Consider the following 19,929-nt stretch of genomic DNA (forward strand, 5'->3'; position numbering starts at 1 on the left):
TCTTAGCTGTATATCAAGATTAGGTTTTTTCCATGCTTCTAGGTCAATGTGACATTCAGAACTGTTTTCAGTTTTGATTCTTTTAATTGTGAATATAGAATGAAAAACAGGATGTTGCTTCTAAAGTTACTCGTAACATTAGAGTTTTAATGTATGTTAATTTAATCTGGGCTTTATGGAGACATGATTGGCTACTGCCTATAGAACAATTTTTTTATTTTTTTTTTTATGGACTAATTATATTAAGAACATTGTGTAAATTGATAATTTAGAATATGAATGTGCTTTGATTGAGTCAAAGCAAATTGATAATTTAGAATATGAATGTGCTTTGATTGAAAAAGTCTTTAATACAGTCTGCTATTGAGAATCAGCAGGGAAAGCTGTGTTAGTAACTTCAGAGCTCTATTGTATGGTTGACTGCAGTACATTTCATACAGTTCTGTTTCAGCTGCACTTCTGGGGCTTAGCTTGTAAATGCTGTGCGTAGTTTTCACAGTAAAAAAATTGATATTTTCTCTGTTTGTTTTTAATCTGGAAAGGTCTGAACATGAGAGACATTCCCCAAATTGCCCATTTGTCAAGGGTGAGCACACTCAGAATGTACCTCTTTCGGTCACACTGGCAACAAGTCCAGCACAATTTCCCTGCACAGATGGCACTGACAGAATAACCTGCTTTGGATCTGGAAGTTGCCCTCATTTTCTAGCTGCTGCAACAAAACGAGGAAAGATCTGCATATGGGATGTTTCCAAACTTATGAAGGTATGCAATATAAACAATCATTTTTCATAAACTGTTTACTGATCAGGCATATCTTGATTCAAAATCAAATACATCTTCTATTTTTTTGTTGTTATTTCTCAGGTCCACTTAAAATTTGAAATCAATGCATATGATCCTGCTATTGTGCAGCAACTTATGTTATCAGGAGAACAGAGCTCAGGGGTTGACTCAAGGAGACCAACACTGGCATGGTTAGAAGATTCCTCTAGCTGCTCAGACATACCAAAACTAGAAGGAGACAGGTATGCCAGTCTACCCAATTAGAAATATGAAATGCTTCTGTGTAAGTGGTAGAGGCCATTTTAGCTTTGTGAAATACAAGATTGGTAATTTCCTTTTCATGGAAATAATATTTTTAGTCACTCTGTATTTGTACACAATTCAACACTTGAAAAAGACTAATCTAAATTTCTATTTTTTTAATCAGTTTCCTGCTGTTCCAGTTTCATACTCCACTAGCAGAGAAATTGCAGATCTCATTGCTGCCCTACGCTCAGGTTTCAGAGGCAGAGTAAAAAGAGATAGGAATATAAGTTTAGGATCAGCTTTTCATTTTAGTTATGGATTATATATTTCAGGTTTTGAAAGCAAAGGCTCCTTATGGAGTTCTGGAACATGCTTTTCTCTGATTGCTTCTCCGTAATTTCATACATTTTCCGTAATGTATGGTTATGTCATTCTGAAAATAAACTGTGTCGATATGCTGGGAATTTGTACTTCCTTGCTTACTTTTAATGCACATGTACAGACTCTAAACAATTAGTCCTGTTGCAAAGATTTGGATAAGCTAGAGGGTATGCCACTGCTTAGAAAGTGTGATGTGAGACACACTTTCCAAGTATTTCACTTGTGCTTCATGCAGTCTTATTGGGAACTCTTGTCTGGTCTTGCCAAAGCTCAATAGAGTGAATAACTTGGAAAATTTAGAACAAAAGTTGTCTGGAGAGTCCTGCTGGTTTTCTGAATGTGAGTCCTGCTGGTTTTCTGAATGTTTCTTCTTAAACTTCAGCATTAAGAAGAAAGTAACAATACTGCTAAATACACAAGGAGGTAAATCTTTGGTTTTGAGCTTGTGTGATATCTTTGGTAGTGCAGAACAAATACAGAGCTTGCTTTTCTGCTGACATGGGCAACATCAGCAGCTGCCTGGACTCTTACTGTAGCTTTAGGGCTGGGAGGTCTTAGTAGTTAAAGAATTATACCAATTTTAAGAGCTGGATACAGGACAGTACAATCATACTGCCTAGAACTAAGCATCTTACATTTCGCTTAACCTACAATTTACTATCAGTTCTCCACTTAAGGGGAAGCTGGATCAGAATCAAAGTATTGAATTATGTCTGCCATGTTGTGAAGTGAAGGTTGATCAGGTTTGACCCCACAAAGATCTGTTTCTTAGATATGAGGAATAAACATCCAGTTTGTTGAAGTTTGAGGATCTGACGTGGTACTGTGAATAGTTATACCTGAAGCTGCAAAGAGATTAATGTCCTTCCTATGTGTAAGGAGCCCGTAATAGGAAATAATTTCTTTTTTTTTTTTTAAAAGTCAGATGCATTAATTATTTAAATATTCTTAGAACTACTCATGGGCCTATTTCTCTTGAAAAGTGATCTTGAACAGAACCTAGTTTTATGACTAAATTATTTATCTGGCAGTATTTTTAAAACCAACAATACTGTTCATCCCTCGTTTCAGTACTAGCTACAAAATTGCCTTGTGGAATTGAAGAGCAGTCTGTCAGCTCCACTTTCCAGAGATGATTTTGAGGAATTTGAAGGTGTTGATATTAATTTTTAGATGTCCTGATTGTATGGTTTTATTTTTCTTTGAAAGACTCATGAGAACTGACTTTCATTTTAATTCCATTTATGCCTGAATTGTAGGAAATACAATAGTAGAATGAGATAAAAAGAAATCTGGTCTATTGGTTCAATAATGGATAAAAAAAACTTCATGTTGGTGTCTGTGATGAACTCATCAGTGGATGAACAATCCTGACTAAAAGGAATGGCCAGTTATAGTATTCACTGTGTTTTTCAATAATTTTTACCTATTTAATTAAAACTAAGCATGCAGTTAGCATGTACATGGTGTTATTCTTACATTATTTTTTTCAGTGACGACCTACTGGAGGATTCAGACAGTGAAGAGCATTCCAGATCGGAATCTGTTACAGGTAGGTTATAGCTGATCTGTTATGTATCTGATGGCTTAGAGGTGAAGGGAAATTCTTCCATCAGGCTTTTAAAAAAACCCTGTCAAAACTGATATTATATTCACTGTGTTAGAAAAAAGGAAAAGGATTTACCTTGGAAGGAATGCCAGTATTTAAGTTTGTGTGGTGGAGAGATTGCATACAGGAGAAAAGGAAAACTGTGCTTTGTTAGTTAATAAGTGTCTGACTTGACAACAAACATTGCTTATCTTGCTGTCAATAAAGTGCACAAACCAAGATAAAAGAACTTTCTTAGAACAGGAACAAATTTCAGCTGTACAAAACCCTTTAAATTCAGGGGATTGCCAGAAAGAGTTCCTGTGTCTTGATTGTTTCCCTAAGGTTATGCGCTTTGATAAAAGTATTTCTTCCTGAATGAAGATTATGTATGGAAGCAGAACAATGCTATGCATGGTGTTCTTGTGCTATTTTCTTAGCGGTTGAGTCAGAAATTTTGAGAGGGGGAGGACTATGTGTTTATTTTCTATAATATGGTTTACATCTTTGAGTAAGGATCACCAAGTGGGGAAGAAAAGAGCATGAGATGTAGAAAAAGATCCTTTTTTTTCCAACAAACAGTACTATATGCAGTATGATTCCTATTTTGTCCTTTGAGCATTTGTATTATGTTAAACATTTTTGTCTTAAAGGGCATACATCACAAAAAGAAACTATGGAAGTCAGCCTTGATATAACAGCTCTCAGCGTTCTTCAGCAACCTGAAAAACTTCAGTGGGAAATTGTTGCAAATGTCCTGGAGGACACAGTTAAAGACCTAGAAGAGCTTGGGGCAAATCCCTGTTTGGCCAACTGTAAGAGTGAAAAGATGAAGGAAAAACATCTAGAACAACACAACATTCCCTTTCCTTGTTTATTAGCTGGAGGTCTATTAACATACAAATCGCCTGCTACCTCTCCCGTAAGCAGTAACTCTCAGAGATCACTGGATGGCCTAAGCAGGACTCGAGGTGAGAGTGTCTCGGAACAGGGATCAACTGACAATGAATCCTGCACTAATTCAGAACTGAATTCCCCTCTGGTAAGGAGGACTTTGCCTGTATTGCTGCTGTACAGCATCAAGGAGTCTGATGAAAAAGCAGGAAAACTCTTTTCACAGATGAACAATATTATGAGTAAAAGTATACATGATGATGGTTTCACAGTTCCACAAATCATTGAAATGGAGCTGGACAGTCAGGAACAGTTGCTGTTACAGGATCCCCCTGTGACTTACATTCAGCAGTTTGCAGATGCTGCAGCCAACCTGACATCTCCGGACTCGGACAAGTGGAGCTCTATGGTTCCCAAGCCTGGGACTTTGGTTCAGTGCCTGCGTCTGCCCAAGTTTGCAGAGGAGGAGAACCTGTGTGTAGATTCAATCACACCTTGTGCAGATGGAATTCATCTGTTAATAGGACTGCGGACTTGTCCTGTCGAATCTCTGAGTGCAATAAATCAAGTAGAGGCCTTGAATAATTTAAATAAATTAAACTCGGCACTATGTAATAGAAGGAAGGGGGAACTAGAATCAAGTCTTGCTGTAGTGAATGGCACAAGCATTGATGTAATCCAGCATGAGTCACCAGCAGATGTACCAACTCCTTTAATAATTCAGCCTGAACAGAGAAGTGTTAGTGGTGGATACCTAGTGCTTTATAAGATGAATTATGCCACTAGAATAGTTACTCTAGAGGAGGAACCAGTAAAAATCCAGCATATCAAAGACCCCCAAGACACAATTACCTCAATGATTTTGCTCCCACCAGATATATTGGATAATCGAGAGGACGACTGTGAGGAGCCTGTAGAGGAAATACAATTAACTTCTAAAAATGGCAATGGGAGAGAGAGAAGATCTGAGATCTCTACTCTTGGGCACCTGGTAATAACTACTCAGGGAGGATACGTTAAAATACTAGATCTTTCAAACTTTGAAATTCTGGCCAAAGTGGAGCCACCTAAAAAAGAGGGCACTGAGGAACCAGATATGTTTGTCTCTGTGATATACTGTTCGGGCACAGACAGATTATGTGCGTGCACCAAAGGTAAGATTTTTCTTGAAATTTTTTTAAAAAATCATTTGTTTTACTGTATTTGGATTATGTTACAGAATTTAGAATCTAAATTTCAAATTCCACTGAATTTACATACAGTTTAATGGTCAAGGAAGCATGGACTCTAGTTAATTCCTCAGCTTAAATGTCAAATTTAATCTCTAGAATGGCAGTAATTCTTGTGTGCGTCTTTCTTCTTGAAGAGAAACAGGTTTTCTTAAGTCCAAAACAAATAAAAGTCATTCTTATATATAATTATTTCTACGATAGAGAAATCCATTTCAGAAGAAAGGCTTCTGCCTGTAATTGATGATATTCAAGAGAGCAGGGAAGATAATGCTTTTATACTTTATCCCAGTTTATTGTCATTCAGTAGCACCCTACAGGTCTGCTTCGGCCTTTTGCAATTGGGATTGTACTTTCTTGAATATAAGAGCCAGACTATGCATGCAGGATTCTTAAGTCTTTTTTTCCAAATGAACACAAGGCATTTTGGGGAAGGGGACAGGTAGAGGAGGGGAGTGTAACTCAAGGCAAAGTAACAACTATTTTGTAAATGTCCTTGAACCACCACACAGCTCCTGGTTTCCTTGTGTCACATTGGGACACTGGAAACAGCTCTGGGTTCCTCCATGTCTCAGTGTTCTGTTTAGTTCATCTGCAGTTGAATGCAACTCTGGAGGAAATGCTTAGGCTCCCAGAGGGATGACAGGATGGTACATACATTTCAAATAAATTCTCACCAATACCATGCTGAGCTTTCTCTTTACTAGAAGAATTGAAATCGATACCTTTTTTCCTTTCATGATGGCGTCACACTAATTATAAAGCTGTTCTATGAGCAGTTCTTAAATCAGATTTACTTGTTATTTCCAACAGAAAAAGTCAAGTGTATTGTAAACATCACAGTTTTCTTAAAGGCTACATGTTTCTTACTCACCAACAAGTATTTCTTGAAGTGGGCATTTCAGATTTGTTTTTTAAGTACTAGTGAAAACACTAGAAATTAGTAACTAGTATTTATATTTGCAGATTCCCAAGGGTGACATTCATATTTACTAAATTGTTTTCTTTTGGTGGCTGCAGTTGAAGAAATATCTATTAAACTGTTTCAGCTGTATTTAATAATGCATGCTTTTTCCTAGTTAAAATGGAACTCTAACTGAAAGGTTAATTGCCTTTGAAAACTGTTATATCATATCCATGCCATAATGTTTTTACCTTATACTTAGCTGATCAAAGTGCAATCTCATTGAAAAGACCTCCAAACAGAATTTTTTTCTCTACAGAATTTTATTACTATCAATTTCTTTCTTTCATCAAATTTGTTTTGCCTTTCTTGTGTTTTAAGATTCATGATAAAAATTAAAGGGCTTATTGTGCATGGTACTTTTCCATCCAATGTTAGTGTGTATGGTAATCATATTCTTGTAGCTTTTGGTATTACATATGCCATTTTGGGGCATGGAGTGTAATATATACAGGTCTCTTGAGCTGGAAGCATTTCTTCTATGTGTATAGGAGTACTTTGTCTCTGCCTAGATAACCACCATCTCTGTTATTACTAGAGAATACTTCCATCTTCCTTTTAATGGACAAGCACATCATTCTGCTTTTGCTGTAAATCTCTCAGTATTATAATACCCATCTACTAATTTGTCATTAGCTTTTTTGGATTTCTTTTGTTCATGCTCCCCTTAAGAGGGCTGAAATTTTGGGGAGTTTTTTATTCTGTAGCCCAGCATGCTACAGGTATCAAGACAGCCTGCAAAGGTCCTCTTTTGAACATAGTGGTTTGTTTACTTTAAAAATTAAAAAAAAAATTAAAATCCACTGATTATTCTTATCTTTCATTTACACCCACTACACCTCTATTTGGAACTTCTATTTTCTGTTTAACCATGGACTTTCGAGTTCATTATTTGCATTGCTTAAATGTCTTTAGATACTTTCAATTTCTATTCCTTTTTTAACATTTCAATCACTGATATTTTTTTCTCACTTTTGAGAAATTAAGTCCAAAACCATCATAAATACTTAGGGGTCAATGTTCATTAGAAGTCTGGAGTTCAGGATCTGATGCTAGTTATGTCTGAAGTCTCAGAGTCAAAACATTTATGCCAAAATACATCACTTCATAAGGAATGACTTGAACTGAAAGGTTTATAAATAAGGCATAAAAAGTATAAAGTTCAGGAAAACTAGAAGAAAAAGCAAATCAAGAACCTCAAGTATTAATATAACTTTTTAGATCCTCTATCTTATTGTATGTTTGAATAGATTAATATATGGAATAGGCTTTGAATAATTTTCCTTGTCTTGAATAATAATCATCTTTTTAACTTTTGCTTTAAATGGGTAGAATTTCTTGCTTAGCTAGGTGGCTGAGGATGGAGGGTTTTGCTGTTATTATTTTTCTTAAGTACTGGTTTCTTAGGCTTCTTCACAAATCACTTTGAGGTGTTTGCTCCTCCACGTTTATTGCCACAGTTGGGATGGTGCCTTGCAGTCTGAAAGTCGAATGTATTCATTGTATTCACTGATGTGTTCAACATTATTCTGTCTAGAAAGGAGCTTGTAGTCCAAAGACATATATGAAAATGTTAAGTGAAAGTTGTGGAGCATATATGCATTAGAAATGCTTGGATGATGTTGGAAAATATTCAGGCATGAGCAGTGTATTCTTTCCTGTTTACATGTTCAGGATGTCAGAGTAGGCAAAGAGGTACTTTAATGTCTGAAAGTTCTGAATGCAGAACATTTTCTTCTGTTTCTCCTGCCTGTTGATGTGTTATTTTCATTAGTAGCTTATATAAAATTTTTCCATAGCTGCCTCTAAGATATATGACTGACAAAGAAACCTCTGTGTGAATGGGTGTCTCAGATCTGGAGTGGTTTTATGGAAAGATGGTTTTAGACCTGCATTTGACGTCATCCATCTTTGTGAGTCACACTTGAGAATGTTACCTCTTGGTGTCAGCTTGAGGTACTTACCTGCTTCTGCAAGGATTGCCTGAGCATGACCTGTGGGAGAAAGTGTGCAAGTATATTCTTGGTTCCAATTCCATTAAGCAGATATAGTGAACTTTAATCTCTTCGTATTTTGCTTTCTTCTCTTCCCCTTGGCCAAGGTAGACTCTATTTAATATCCCTCTTAGTGTAGTGTGCTTTATCTGCTCTCATATGGGGGTCCAGATGTTTTCTCTTGTGTCATTAATAAAGTCTAAACTCTGCTTTTATAATGTTCAAAATTATAAGGATGAAAGTAAGTAATTTCTTTATTTTAAAACTAGGCAGCAGGTACTGTTTTTGAATAGGGATACAGCTGTAGGGTGGTCTTTTGATATTTAAAGTCCATTATCTTGTGTTTAAGAGGGTCAGATAAAGTTTCTTGTTGCTGGACTGTGCTCACCTGAAATTTTGAATGTGTTACATTATAACATTTTAAAGATGCTACAATATAACAAGAGTCTTTTAGTTCTTCGCTTTTGTGGGAAAAAGTACTTTTCCAGGCAGGATTTTGGTATGTCCAGAGTTGCCTATGGTGATATTTCTTACCTGTGTGCCTGGCAGAATTGGATGGTACTTGGATGCCTTTGAGAATTTATTACCCCAAATCTTGTTCCTTTCATTTATAGCAGCTTTCTTGCTCTTAACTTGTAGATAGTGTAGTAATCACACTGTGTAGTTCTTTCTGACTTACTTTGGGTGTCTAATTTGTGTCTTCCTTGTCATTAGGCTTTGTCTGCCCTGTGTACAGTGTATTTGAAATTTAGTAATCAATTCAGTATTTTCAATTTTGTACCTTTTTTGGTAATGGAGTCTAATAGGACTGGAGAGAGGTCAAGTTTTTTTCCACATCAGAATCAGTGTTGGAAGTGATGCTAAGAGCTCATCTTCAAGTCAGGGCCAATTGCACTTACCCATTCAGAAACAGAATACTGATCACCGTTCCCAAACATCTTCAAAACGGAGATTTAACAGTCTGCTCACTAAATTTCTCCTCCTGCATGCTGCCTTTGATTATGATTTTTTTCACTAGTGTTTAGCATCTTTGTCACATATCAGTCATATCTGTTGAATATGGCAAAGAGATTTCTTCAAAAAAGTAGGGAAAGACAAGAGTTTATCTAGGTGCTGTCCTTCTCCAACCATTTATTTTCTCAAGCTGTCTCCAGTCCTTTCAAATTTATAAAAGAAGAAAAAAACAAGGCAACCTTTACTTTCCCCTCTTGAAAGATCTGATCAAGTCAGTCCACAAGTTTCTTGATGAGATATGCAAAACCAGGCCTAGTAATCCTAGAGATGAATTCCTCAAGCAGCTCTGGAGTCTGTGCATACCATGTGTGTATACATAGTGGAACATTTGCACTTTTGAGCAGGAATTTGAATGACTGAATCTGACGCACAAGAACCTCTCTTGCAGAACTGCTGTTTAGGCAGAATTGTATAGCTAAAATCTCCTAGAGTAGTTTAAATTGGAGTGTCTCCATGTGAGGTTCTGGGATAGCTTTCTTGATGACATTTTTCAAGTGTTCTGATCTTGCACATTTAGAGCTAACAAGTGACAAGAGAAGGAGAGGACTATAAGTTGATTAGTGCATAGTTTCCTGTGGTATGGCTTTGTTTTCTAACTCTTTTTAACTAATTGGATATTGTTCAATGATGTCATTGTGTTGTGATTTGCTAATGACAATGGTGTCACTCCTCCCAAACTCTAAGAGTGCAGGAACATCTCAGTAGATTGGCTTTGACTGCAGTGGCTGTAGTCTCTGGCATGCTCTCTAGCTTGTTCCAGTGCTGCTTTCCTGGAACCAGAAACTGTTTTGCCTGAAGGACGCCTGTGATTTATTTGAATGAATTCATGATTCTTGTCTTTTGTTTGTATTGCGCACCAGGTTCTTGATTCCATGCAAATTTCAGGTTTTAAATACAGTTCAGAGTTAAATTAACAATGTGTTTATTAACACATTGTCACATTAAATTAACCATGTGATCGTGTTACCTGTTTTTTGAAGGAAGTATAATGGTACTAGTTTCCAATTTGTCTATTTAGTGATAACTGATTAAGTCAATGTCATCTTTCCTATCTTCTTGGTAGTGTAACAGAAATGCTTATTGCCTCTGTCAAAGTGATGCAAGCAGAGGAGCCTTCAGATAAACTGCTACTTGAGATGTTTGCTCCCTGGCTAGAATTTGAAAGCACTGGATGAGTCACCCATTCAACCTAATGCTGCAGATAATAGTAGTAACACAAAAAACAAAAAACAAAAAAAACCCCATTGACTTCTGCACAGATTTTTTGCACTGCCACTTGACTATTAGAACTACAATATCATTGAAACAAGTAATGAAGCATGCATCATCAGAAAGTCATCTCTGGATGTTCCATGAGAGGAAATGCCTCCTTTGTGATACAGAAGCACAGCCAACTACAGCATTCTAGAAAAGTGTGCCTTAGCAGAGGCTAATACTGTACAACTGAAGTTCATGGAAAACTTCTTTGCAGAACCTTTTAAAAAACAATTAAGAGGAAGTGAGGTGTCTCAAGTTTAGCACAGACTTTTCCTTGGAAAAGTGCTGGAATCTTTCAGGAATGCAGAGATTATGATTGTTCTCTTGTATGGAAAAAATGGGAAGGAAATTTTTGCTGCTGAGCAGTAAACAAAGTGATATACAAACTAAGGCTTAACTTACTACCAAATGAAGCTAATTCTCTTTGAAGTGTGAGAAAAATTACTTATTGATAATAAATAAGCTGTTTAATTTCAAGGAAACTCATAAGTGTTATTTGCTAGAACTACTTTTTTCCCTTCCTCAACTCCTGAAGACTGCTTGAGATGTACTGTTCTGCACCAAGGATATGTGGTTTGAGCCTGAGAGAGGGGAGGTACAGGCTTCTTAATGGATCTAGTTAGAAAAGACCCATCAAGAAATGGCTTAATGAAATAGCTGTTCTGAGAAGATAGAATAAAATAATAAATAAAGATAATGAGAAAATCACCCTTCCCTACAGCTCCCAGGAACAATACTTCTGTACATTACCCACACCTGGGGTGGATTTTCCCATAGCACAGTGCACTGATCCTGTCCATAGAGTTCTTCTGACCATTTTGGTAATTTGAGTGACTTCTTATTCTATCTTCATGAAAGAGTGTGTTTATTAAGCCATTTCTTAGTGAGATCTCAAGAAAACCCCAAAAGTGTAAGTTCCCCCTGTGCCTCACATCTTTTCTCTGTGCCTCACACATTCTCTCTGCCTCCCTGTGCCTCTCAATCACTCTCTTTCACCCTCCTCACCCTCACAGCACAGGACATATACCTGCTTTTATCTTGGGGTTTTATTACATATTTATTCTCAAGTTTCTTTGTTTCAGATTACCTGGATATTTTGTATAACAGAGTTTGTCATAATGTTAGTCAGATGCTGAAAGTCAGTCTGATAATTTTGCAGAAAAATAACGTAAGGCCTATGCTTGGATTTGCCTCTTGATTTGGATCCTACTGATTGGACTTTTTGTAACTTTGGGAATTGGTAACAGCTCTTCTCACCCCACCCCCCAGCATTAAGTAAAGTGAAACATTCCTTCTCAGTGACTTAGAGGACAAGTCCAAGGAGGAGCAAGGAGCGGATGAGGGAGCTGGGGTTGATTAGTATGGAGAAGGGGAGGCTCAGGGCTAACCTTATCATTCTGGACAGCTACCTGAGAAGAGTGAGGTGTGTGTTGGCCTCGTCTCCATAAGCACAAGTGACAGGATGAGAGGAAATGGCCTCAAGCTGCTCTGGGGGAGGTTTGATATTAGGAAAACTGTTTTCACAGAAAGGGTTGCCAAAAACTGGAACAGGCTGCTCAGGGCAGTGGTGGAGTCACTCTCCCTGGAGGTATTTAAATGATGCAGATGTGGCGTTTAGAGACATGGTTTAATGGTGGACTTGGCAGCGCTGGGTTAATGGTTGGACCTGACAATCTTTGCGCTCTTTGGTTCTATGACTTCTCTGTAAATGATAGAATTGATCTACATGTATTTGTAGTGGTGAATAATGCGCAACCTCCTTGAATGATTTCAAACTTCCATCAATACATTGTGTCCATTGAAAATTTTGGACTTCTGTCTGTTGACTTGATCAGTGTTTCAATTCTAGGTTTGATGAAATAACATGGAGAGTTCCTTAGTTAGGAGAATTCATAGAAATTAATTTTATATTTTCATAGAATTTAATTTTAAATTTTCAGATATTGAATTTTAAAAGGCAGTTTAGGCACTCTGTACAGATGAGGTAGTGTAGGCCTTCACTTGACATGGTAGAATATTTCCTGTTAGAAGCATAATTTGGATTATGGGAATTGTCATAGTGGTTAGGATTTTTGGTTTCTATTGAGGTTTCCTTTGTTAAGTGCCTTTTAAAACCTGTCCCCCCGTATAGTTTCAACCTTTGATGCCATTTGTAACTGAAGTATTTCTGTAGTTCTGCTTTGCATTTGCCCCCCAAAAATTAGTGGTAGTAAGGCAAAATAGGTATTTCCTGTACAGTTTCACAGTCCTGCTTAAGTACTGTCGTAATTGCATTACAGTTCAAGTGTAAGCCTGTCATGTGCATTGAATTTAGCTGTATGCCTGTCCAAACGTTCTTCTTTCGTTGTCTGTGATGATTTTAGGTGGAGAACTTCATTTCCTTCAGATTGGAGGGACCTGTGATGACATCGATGAAGCTGATATACTTGTAGATGGATCCCTTTCCAAAAGTGTAGAACAGTCATCAGAAGGCAGCAAGCCCTTATCCAACCCTTCTAGTCCCGGCATTACAGGTAAATTGCACATGTATCGAAATACTTTTGTCATTTCCGAAAGCTGCATCTGAACATGACTTGAAATTACTTAATAGCATCCTGCTTTATAATTTTTTTGTTGCCCAGAGTTAGAGTTCTGTATTTGCTGTATGTCTATAACTGGGTGTATACACGCATAACACGTCAGCAGTTCCTGATTTAAAAAAAAACGAAACAAAACACTTGGACTTTTTCCAGTCTCTACATGTGATTTTAAGTGTGGCGGACTGTATTTGTGTGACCCCAATATTATTCCTCAAGAGTCAGTCAAAGGAAGGAAGAGATGCTTTTTGTCATAAGTTTATTTGTAAGCAGTTGCTTTGAGGCCTGAATTTCTCCTGCTCTTCCTCTTTTTCACCAAAGAAGCCATTCCTGAAGTTTGAAGATCCCTAGAAAATAAACTGTAAATATGTGAGGAGGAAAAAAAGTCTGACTTTCTTCTGCACCCTTTTTTGCTAATGGCAAATAAAACAAAAAGGAATATAGATGTTAAGGACATAGTTGAGCTTCAATGGATGCACTCCCTGTATAGTAGCTTATCAGCAGAGTTAAGTGACTTCCAAGCAAATGGTAACTGACTATCCTGAGGAGTCAAATAGATGATCGTTACTGTTTAAATTCTGCCAATACTATAAAGGGAAACTTTTTTCCTGGTTTTTATCTTGTTCCCATCCAGCCTTCAGTATAGCATTGAATATGATTTTTTTAAGAATATCAATAAGAAATTGATTTATTTATGTATAGACTTCAAAGTAGCTGTATCTTTAGGTTGTCCGCAAGCTGCAGGTCCTCCTTTAAGTAGTCATATATTTTAGGCTTTCTAAGTCAGTACTGAAATGAGGGGTCTGGGTGGGAATTGTTGAAACCAAATGAACTCTTGAGGATACTAAAGTTAATAATCCAGGACTCTTAGCATATAAGAGAATGATTGTTAGGGCTGTGTAAACCTCTTCAGTACTGAGGTTGTCAGTTGTGTGGATCGTGATCAGCCTTTGATTTATAGCATCAGTGTTCTCTTTTGGTCTTAAATACTAAAAAAAAGAAAAAGTGTTGTCTTCCACTTCTGTCTTAGCATGTTTTTCAGACAGAGACACAGCTCAAGAGAAAGGTTTCTGTTTGGGGAAATGAACTCCTGCAGTAAGCAGAAGCTTCTACTTAGATATTGTTCCTTTATACTGTGGACTTTGTGTGTTTATTTTTCTCCACTGTTTGCATTCTAGAATGTGTTTCTTGCTTTTTTTTTTGCTTTTTTTTTTCTATCCTATTTTTACTTTTTTATTTTCTATCCTGAAATTTCAACTTGGACGCATTTTAAATTTTTTTGTTTTAAGAGAAAATAAGTTACTCTTATAGCAATCTCAAATTACCATTTCCTTTAAAGGAGCAGAGGGGGTTGTGTGGTGAAGTAATCTAAAATAATGCTTTTTTGCAAAGTGAATTAGAAAAGAATATTAGTTTTCCTGACCAGTTTAAAACTTGTTTTCAAGTTTGCTGTTAGAACTTTGTCTTGTTATAACACTTTGTTAGAATGTAACAAAAGTCTTGTAATTTTTAAAAGAAGCCGGGTATACTTGACAGCAGTGGAAAGTTAAGTCCTTAATTTTTCATTTTTAGGGGTAGATTACATGTATGTGGTTGTTCTGAATACTCTGAATTTGGATTTGTTTCTGTTGGAGAAGGAAGGAGAATGAAGCAGAAAAATCCAGTCTGTTCAAAGATAAGCTTGTTGTACAGTTTGAGCAATGATCTCACTTCTCATTGCAGTGTCATCCAGCTAATGAGGTTCACATTTGGCAGTTAAAGAAGTGAAGGTCTTTGGTGTATTATTGAAATTCAATTTCTAAGCATTTCTAATTTCTTTGGCATTTTCCTGCTTCAGAGATTAAAAAGTAGAAATTATTATGGTTGCAATGAGAGTGATTTTATTGCCTGTCCAAGTGTCTCATCTCAAAGTCAACCTGGTTTGTTTTTCAAGGTACTCTCTAGGTTCAGGCTCCACGGTTAGGGTGATGTTTTTGTTGGTGTGTTATTATCTCCTCACCCTGGATGGTGACATGACTAGTCAGGTAGCAAACTTTCTCCTATTGAAAACCATGTTTTCTTTACAAGTAAAAGCTTTTCCTTCAAAACACATTTTTAAGAGAAGATGCTCAAAATACTAGTAAGTGTACATTGTGCATGTCTTATTTTCCCTGAGATTTGGTAGGTTGGTGTTCTTTGGTTGGTTGGTTAGGTTTTGTTTGGGTTTTTTGTCTGTTTTTGGTTTGGTTTGGGGTTTTTTGGTTGGTTGGGGGTTTTGTATATCTGAGAAATCTGATTCTCAATTTTTGGTTTCTTTGTGGTTTCTTTAGGTCTTTGACTTCCTGGGATATTTAAGTTTTCAATACTACAGTTAATACCCTTGTTTCTTTGGTACAAGGCCTAAATATAAAGACAAGAAGACAAAATAATTGTCATGGGCCAGTGTCTTTTAAGTGTTTAACATAAAAAGCATGTTTGTTTTTCACTTACCCCTGTTTTAAACTTAAACTGGGAGCCTTCCACAATGTTCTAGTAATCCACCATAAAACAAGTCTGTATTTGATAACCAGGGGCCAAAGTAATGTTTTAAACAGTGATAAAAATGCATAGTAATTTCTGTATGTCTGTTTTCATGAAATATTTTTTTTTTATCTGAGTCAGTAGGAATATTAAAAAAATGTTTAATCAGCTTTACATCTTCAAAGTATAGCTGGCTAATTACTTATTCCTGATGCTGCTGGCTAAATCTCACACAGCATGCTCAGAGCTCACAGTATTTAGAAAATTTATTCCAAGCAAACTGCCTTCAAAGGATACAGGCTTCAAGGCTGGGATGTTTAGTTGCTTGTGTTGGGGTTTTCTGTGGTTGTTTTTTGTTGTTGTCAGTTGAGGGTGGTGCTTTTGCGGGGGGGAGGGAGTTTATTATTATTCCTTTTTAACTAAAAAACCTTCATATGACTTGTAGTTCATTTTGTCTATAGCAGTTCTGGTATATTTTGAACTATTTTTTATAGGATGTTCTGGGAAAAATATCTACATAGTAATGAGTGTATGTGCTGTAATTATTCAGGAGTTGATCTTTTGGTGGACCAGCCATTCTCCCTTGAGACACTGACATCCCTGGTGGAACTGACCCGTTTTGAGACCTTGACACCACGGTTTTCAGCCACTGTCCCTCCCTGTTGGGTGGAAGTCCAGCAGGAACAGCAGCAAAGGCGGCACCCTCAGCATCTGCACCAGCAGCACCATGGGGATGCAGCTCAGCACACTCGGACTTGGAAGCTACAGACGGACAGGTACACATGGGAACAGTGCATGAGGAACTGTGTGCATTGCTCATTGCTTCACTAGCTGGTGTAGCTGTACAAGCACAAATTTCATGCAATTTAATTGTTTTTAACTAGTGTACAAATTTAAGAACATGTGTTTTCAAAGATGATAATTCCCATTTGGTAGTTTGCATTATAGGTGGTGGCAAGATTGCCACAGGCATTTTAGTGGACAGATTGAAAAGTCAGGTTTTGAATTGCTGGATTTTTGTTTGCCAAATGTGGTCATTATATTACATAATTAGATAAGTACATTTGCCAGAATAGAGATATTCTTGATAGTTTCTGTAAAAGTCTGATTCACCCTTCTTATGTATACACACATTGTTAGCACATTATTTAATCAGAAAATGCAAACTGTGGGTGCCAGTGTGACTAATTATCCTAAATAAAAATAGTATTGTAATTTACTTTAAAATATGAAGGTAGAATCTGGTTTTATGTCTAGTCAAGTTAAATCTTTGTATAAGAGATATTTAAGCCACTCCAGAGCTCTAGTAGTGCTAAGGTTTAGGCAGTGTTTTCATTGAAATGAGCTGCCAGCATGGTATGTGTAGCAGGACTTAGTTTTTTACACATGACATTAGAACGTGGAATTCCTCTGGGCTCCTAAATACAGCTACAGCAGTGTTGCAGTCTCCTTGAATGATTGCTTAAAACCTACCTGAAGTAGCTTTGTTTATTTTTTTTGTGAGAAATGCTTGGAGAGACAAAATATAGATAGAAGTTTTTTGTTTTATTAAGGGACCATGCATAAGACACTACAGGGTCTTTCAGGTCAGATTGCTATGTCTGTTCCACTGATGTGTAACATTTAGATTGTCATGCAGACTTGAAATAGCCATAGAGTGAAAATAATGAGATGGCCAAAGAGTGCTAGGGAAGCTAGAGGTAATGTGTGGGGCAAAAAAAAAGGAGCATGTCATATATAAACAGTTGAAACATAGCATGTGATAATGAAGCATTCCAGGTGGGAAAACATGTAATAGATGCAGTCATTTCCAGGGCTGACACATAACGGGAGCTGGACTTAGTTTAATTAAGTGTTCATAAGCTACAGTTGAAAACTTGCAATGCCCTTATAGGCTTTAAAGCCTTTATTTATCTTGTGGTTTTGCTTTGTATAAGTCAAATATTCTGTATGTAACAAGCGGAAGAGAGGTGGTTCCCTGCAAAATAACTTTCAGTTAAAACTGTTGATTATCCAAATGTGTTCAGCAACAGTTGAAAAGTAAAGAGCTATCAGTATGAAGTTGCAAGGAAGCAAGCAGTGAAGTTAACAGCTGTTAATTGTAAGGGGATAAGTGGAAAATTAGCTGATGAATATTGTTTCATTCGAGGAAAAGAATTATGCCTGCTGCTAAATAAAACAGGGCTTTAAAGAGGAAAAGTTAGAAGTTTTGGTTTAGTGCTGGAAATCTTTGACAGCTGCTATATGACTCATAATGAAAATTATTAAATTACAGTCCCTTTGTTCTTAGGGTAGGATCTTAAGATTGAAAGCCATGTTAGCTCTTAATTAAAAGTTACCTGGGAAGAAACTTTTTGATTTCTGGATTATTTTTTTAGTTGTTAATATGAGGTTCCTTTTATCTTTTTTTTTGAGTGCCTCATACTGATACCTATCATGATGTGGGATTACAGTGTTAGATGGATGAGTAATGCAATTTGATATGATAATTCCTTTGCTTCTCAAATACATAGAAAGAGATAATCCTGTAACTGTATTTTAGAAAATGGCATTATATTACAATCCTACTTTGTTATTTTAAAAAGAATGTGCAACGAAGAAAAAAGAAAAGCAGAGTCTTATTTACCTTCTGAATTATCTAAACATCAGTATTGTGTCCTCAGGTGTAATGTAACTGAAAAGTTAAATGAGGTTAATTCTTTTAAAAGAGAGGTACATGAATTCCTAATATGCATGGATAAAACAGTGACATATGAGTTTCTTGGCTTTATCTCAAATTTATGTAGGATGTATTCATCTTATGGAGGCATATTTGAAAATACATGAAAGAAGGAAGAGCTAGATACTAATGTTCTTTCCAGTGTTTAACCCCTGGAAATGGCTCTGCTGTTTAAAGTTCAGCTGCAGTGAAGATCAGACAGTGAGATGTTCTAGAAAAGGAATTAATGTCTTTGTTGAAAAATATCTTGCAGTTGAGAATGATGGTATACTGGTGCTTAGAACACAATATGTATTGTATGTTCTTTAAAAAGATGCTACAGATTTAGAAGTGTTTCAAAGGTAGAAGAGTTTCCAAATGACTTTGCATTAGATTATCAGAGAAAAGTGATATTTAGGATAGATATGCTAAGAAATGAGAAAATAATAAGTAAATTAATTTGTTTACTAATTTGAAACTTTGCACATGAATAAAGGATGTACTTACACCAACCTATAAGATACTAAAAAGAAACTTTAAAGGGGAGTCTTTAAGTAATCACAGAATTTGATTGTGAAGATTGTGGCATTTTATTTCCAGAGGTATAGGATCTCTTAACTGCTGGATTAATGTGAGACCTTCATGGAGATTCTTTATTCCATATGTGCCTATTGAACATCTGCTGTTCAGTTCTGTCAGAAATAGATTTCTGGGGTAGACAACAGTTGTAATTCACTGTGGCTGTGTGCATTGTATGCAGCACATAGACTACAAAAGACTGCTGCAGACAAAGTGGTTTATTATTAATTTCTGGGTTTGTACCAGGTCTTTAACTAAAACCGGATGAGCAGAATATTACTTTGTGTTTCAGGAGTCTGGCTCCTTTGAGTGTCTTATTTAATCCATGCTTTGCATGACATGAAAAACCGTCCCGAAACCTCTCTCTGTTTGGCAATGGATTACATGTTTTCCAAGCTAGAGGAAAGGCATGAGTGATCTAAATACTTAGTGTTACAGTTGCTAACAGAGATTTTAGGGGTTTTTTTCCCCCAGAGCAGGGGGATAAATTCTCATTATATTTTATTTACTTGTGTTCTTTGTACAGTTAGATGAAAATTCTTCACTGTTACTTCTTGAATCATAACCACAAATTCTTTTCTGTCCATCTTTTGCTTCCGTCCATTTTCCCTCCCAAAATTTCTTGTTTTTCTATGCTGCTTGCTCTGGAAAGCTGGTGTGCCATTTTGGTCACGTGTACCTGAAATCTCTTTTAAGTTGTATTACATGTGCCTGAAGGAGATCTGGCTGTCAGGGATATTACTGTAAAGAAATAAATACAATTGCACCAATTCTTAATCTATTTTAAAATGGCTTTCTGCATAATGTGTAGCATGCTATTGAAGTTAAAATCCTATTTGTGAATTAGATGTTAGAAAGATGTCTCAAATATTTATAGCAGCATACTCAGTTTCTTTGTATTCTCAGTTATACAACTAAATAAGTATATCAAAGTTACATTTAAAAAAATTATTTACTGCTAAACTAAGGAGATCAAGAAGTTCAGTTAGTTTTTAAAATGTATACAAACAGGGCAATTGACACATAGTTTTGTTTTCCTTGCTCTTTGGTTTGAACTGTTTTTTGCAAACCCCAGTGTATCAAACTATGGAATGGATCATTGAGGGGTACTTGTCTCAAGTTTACACTTTCAGTGTATACCAAGCTTGTCCTCAAAACAGAAATGTGACTTAATAAAAGAAAGCTGCACCCTTTTGCACAGTACAGGCTTCTGAGTGTGTTCCT

General features: G+C 36.5%; 1 protein-coding gene across 5 annotated transcripts in view; it reads left to right on the forward strand.

Annotated features, from left to right (window-relative positions):
- Nucleotides 1–19,929, forward strand: part of BIRC6 (baculoviral IAP repeat containing 6) — a 173,698-nt gene that overhangs the window by 22,971 nt on the left and 130,798 nt on the right. For all 5 annotated transcript variants that reach the window (XM_033512629.1, XM_015621424.3, XM_015621423.3 and 2 more), the window contains exons 7-12: nucleotides 543–765; nucleotides 868–1,028; nucleotides 2,907–2,965; nucleotides 3,655–5,049; nucleotides 12,717–12,866; nucleotides 15,979–16,204. In XM_033512629.1, coding sequence (XP_033368520.1) covers nucleotides 543–765; nucleotides 868–1,028; nucleotides 2,907–2,965; nucleotides 3,655–5,049; nucleotides 12,717–12,866; nucleotides 15,979–16,204 — 2,214 coding nt within the window. The remainder of the gene's footprint in view (nucleotides 1–542; nucleotides 766–867; nucleotides 1,029–2,906; nucleotides 2,966–3,654; nucleotides 5,050–12,716; nucleotides 12,867–15,978; nucleotides 16,205–19,929) is intronic.

The sequence above is a fragment of the Parus major genome, chromosome 3 (assembly GCF_001522545.3).
Source record: "Parus major isolate Abel chromosome 3, Parus_major1.1, whole genome shotgun sequence".
Classification (NCBI taxonomy): Eukaryota; Metazoa; Chordata; class Aves; order Passeriformes; family Paridae; genus Parus; species Parus major.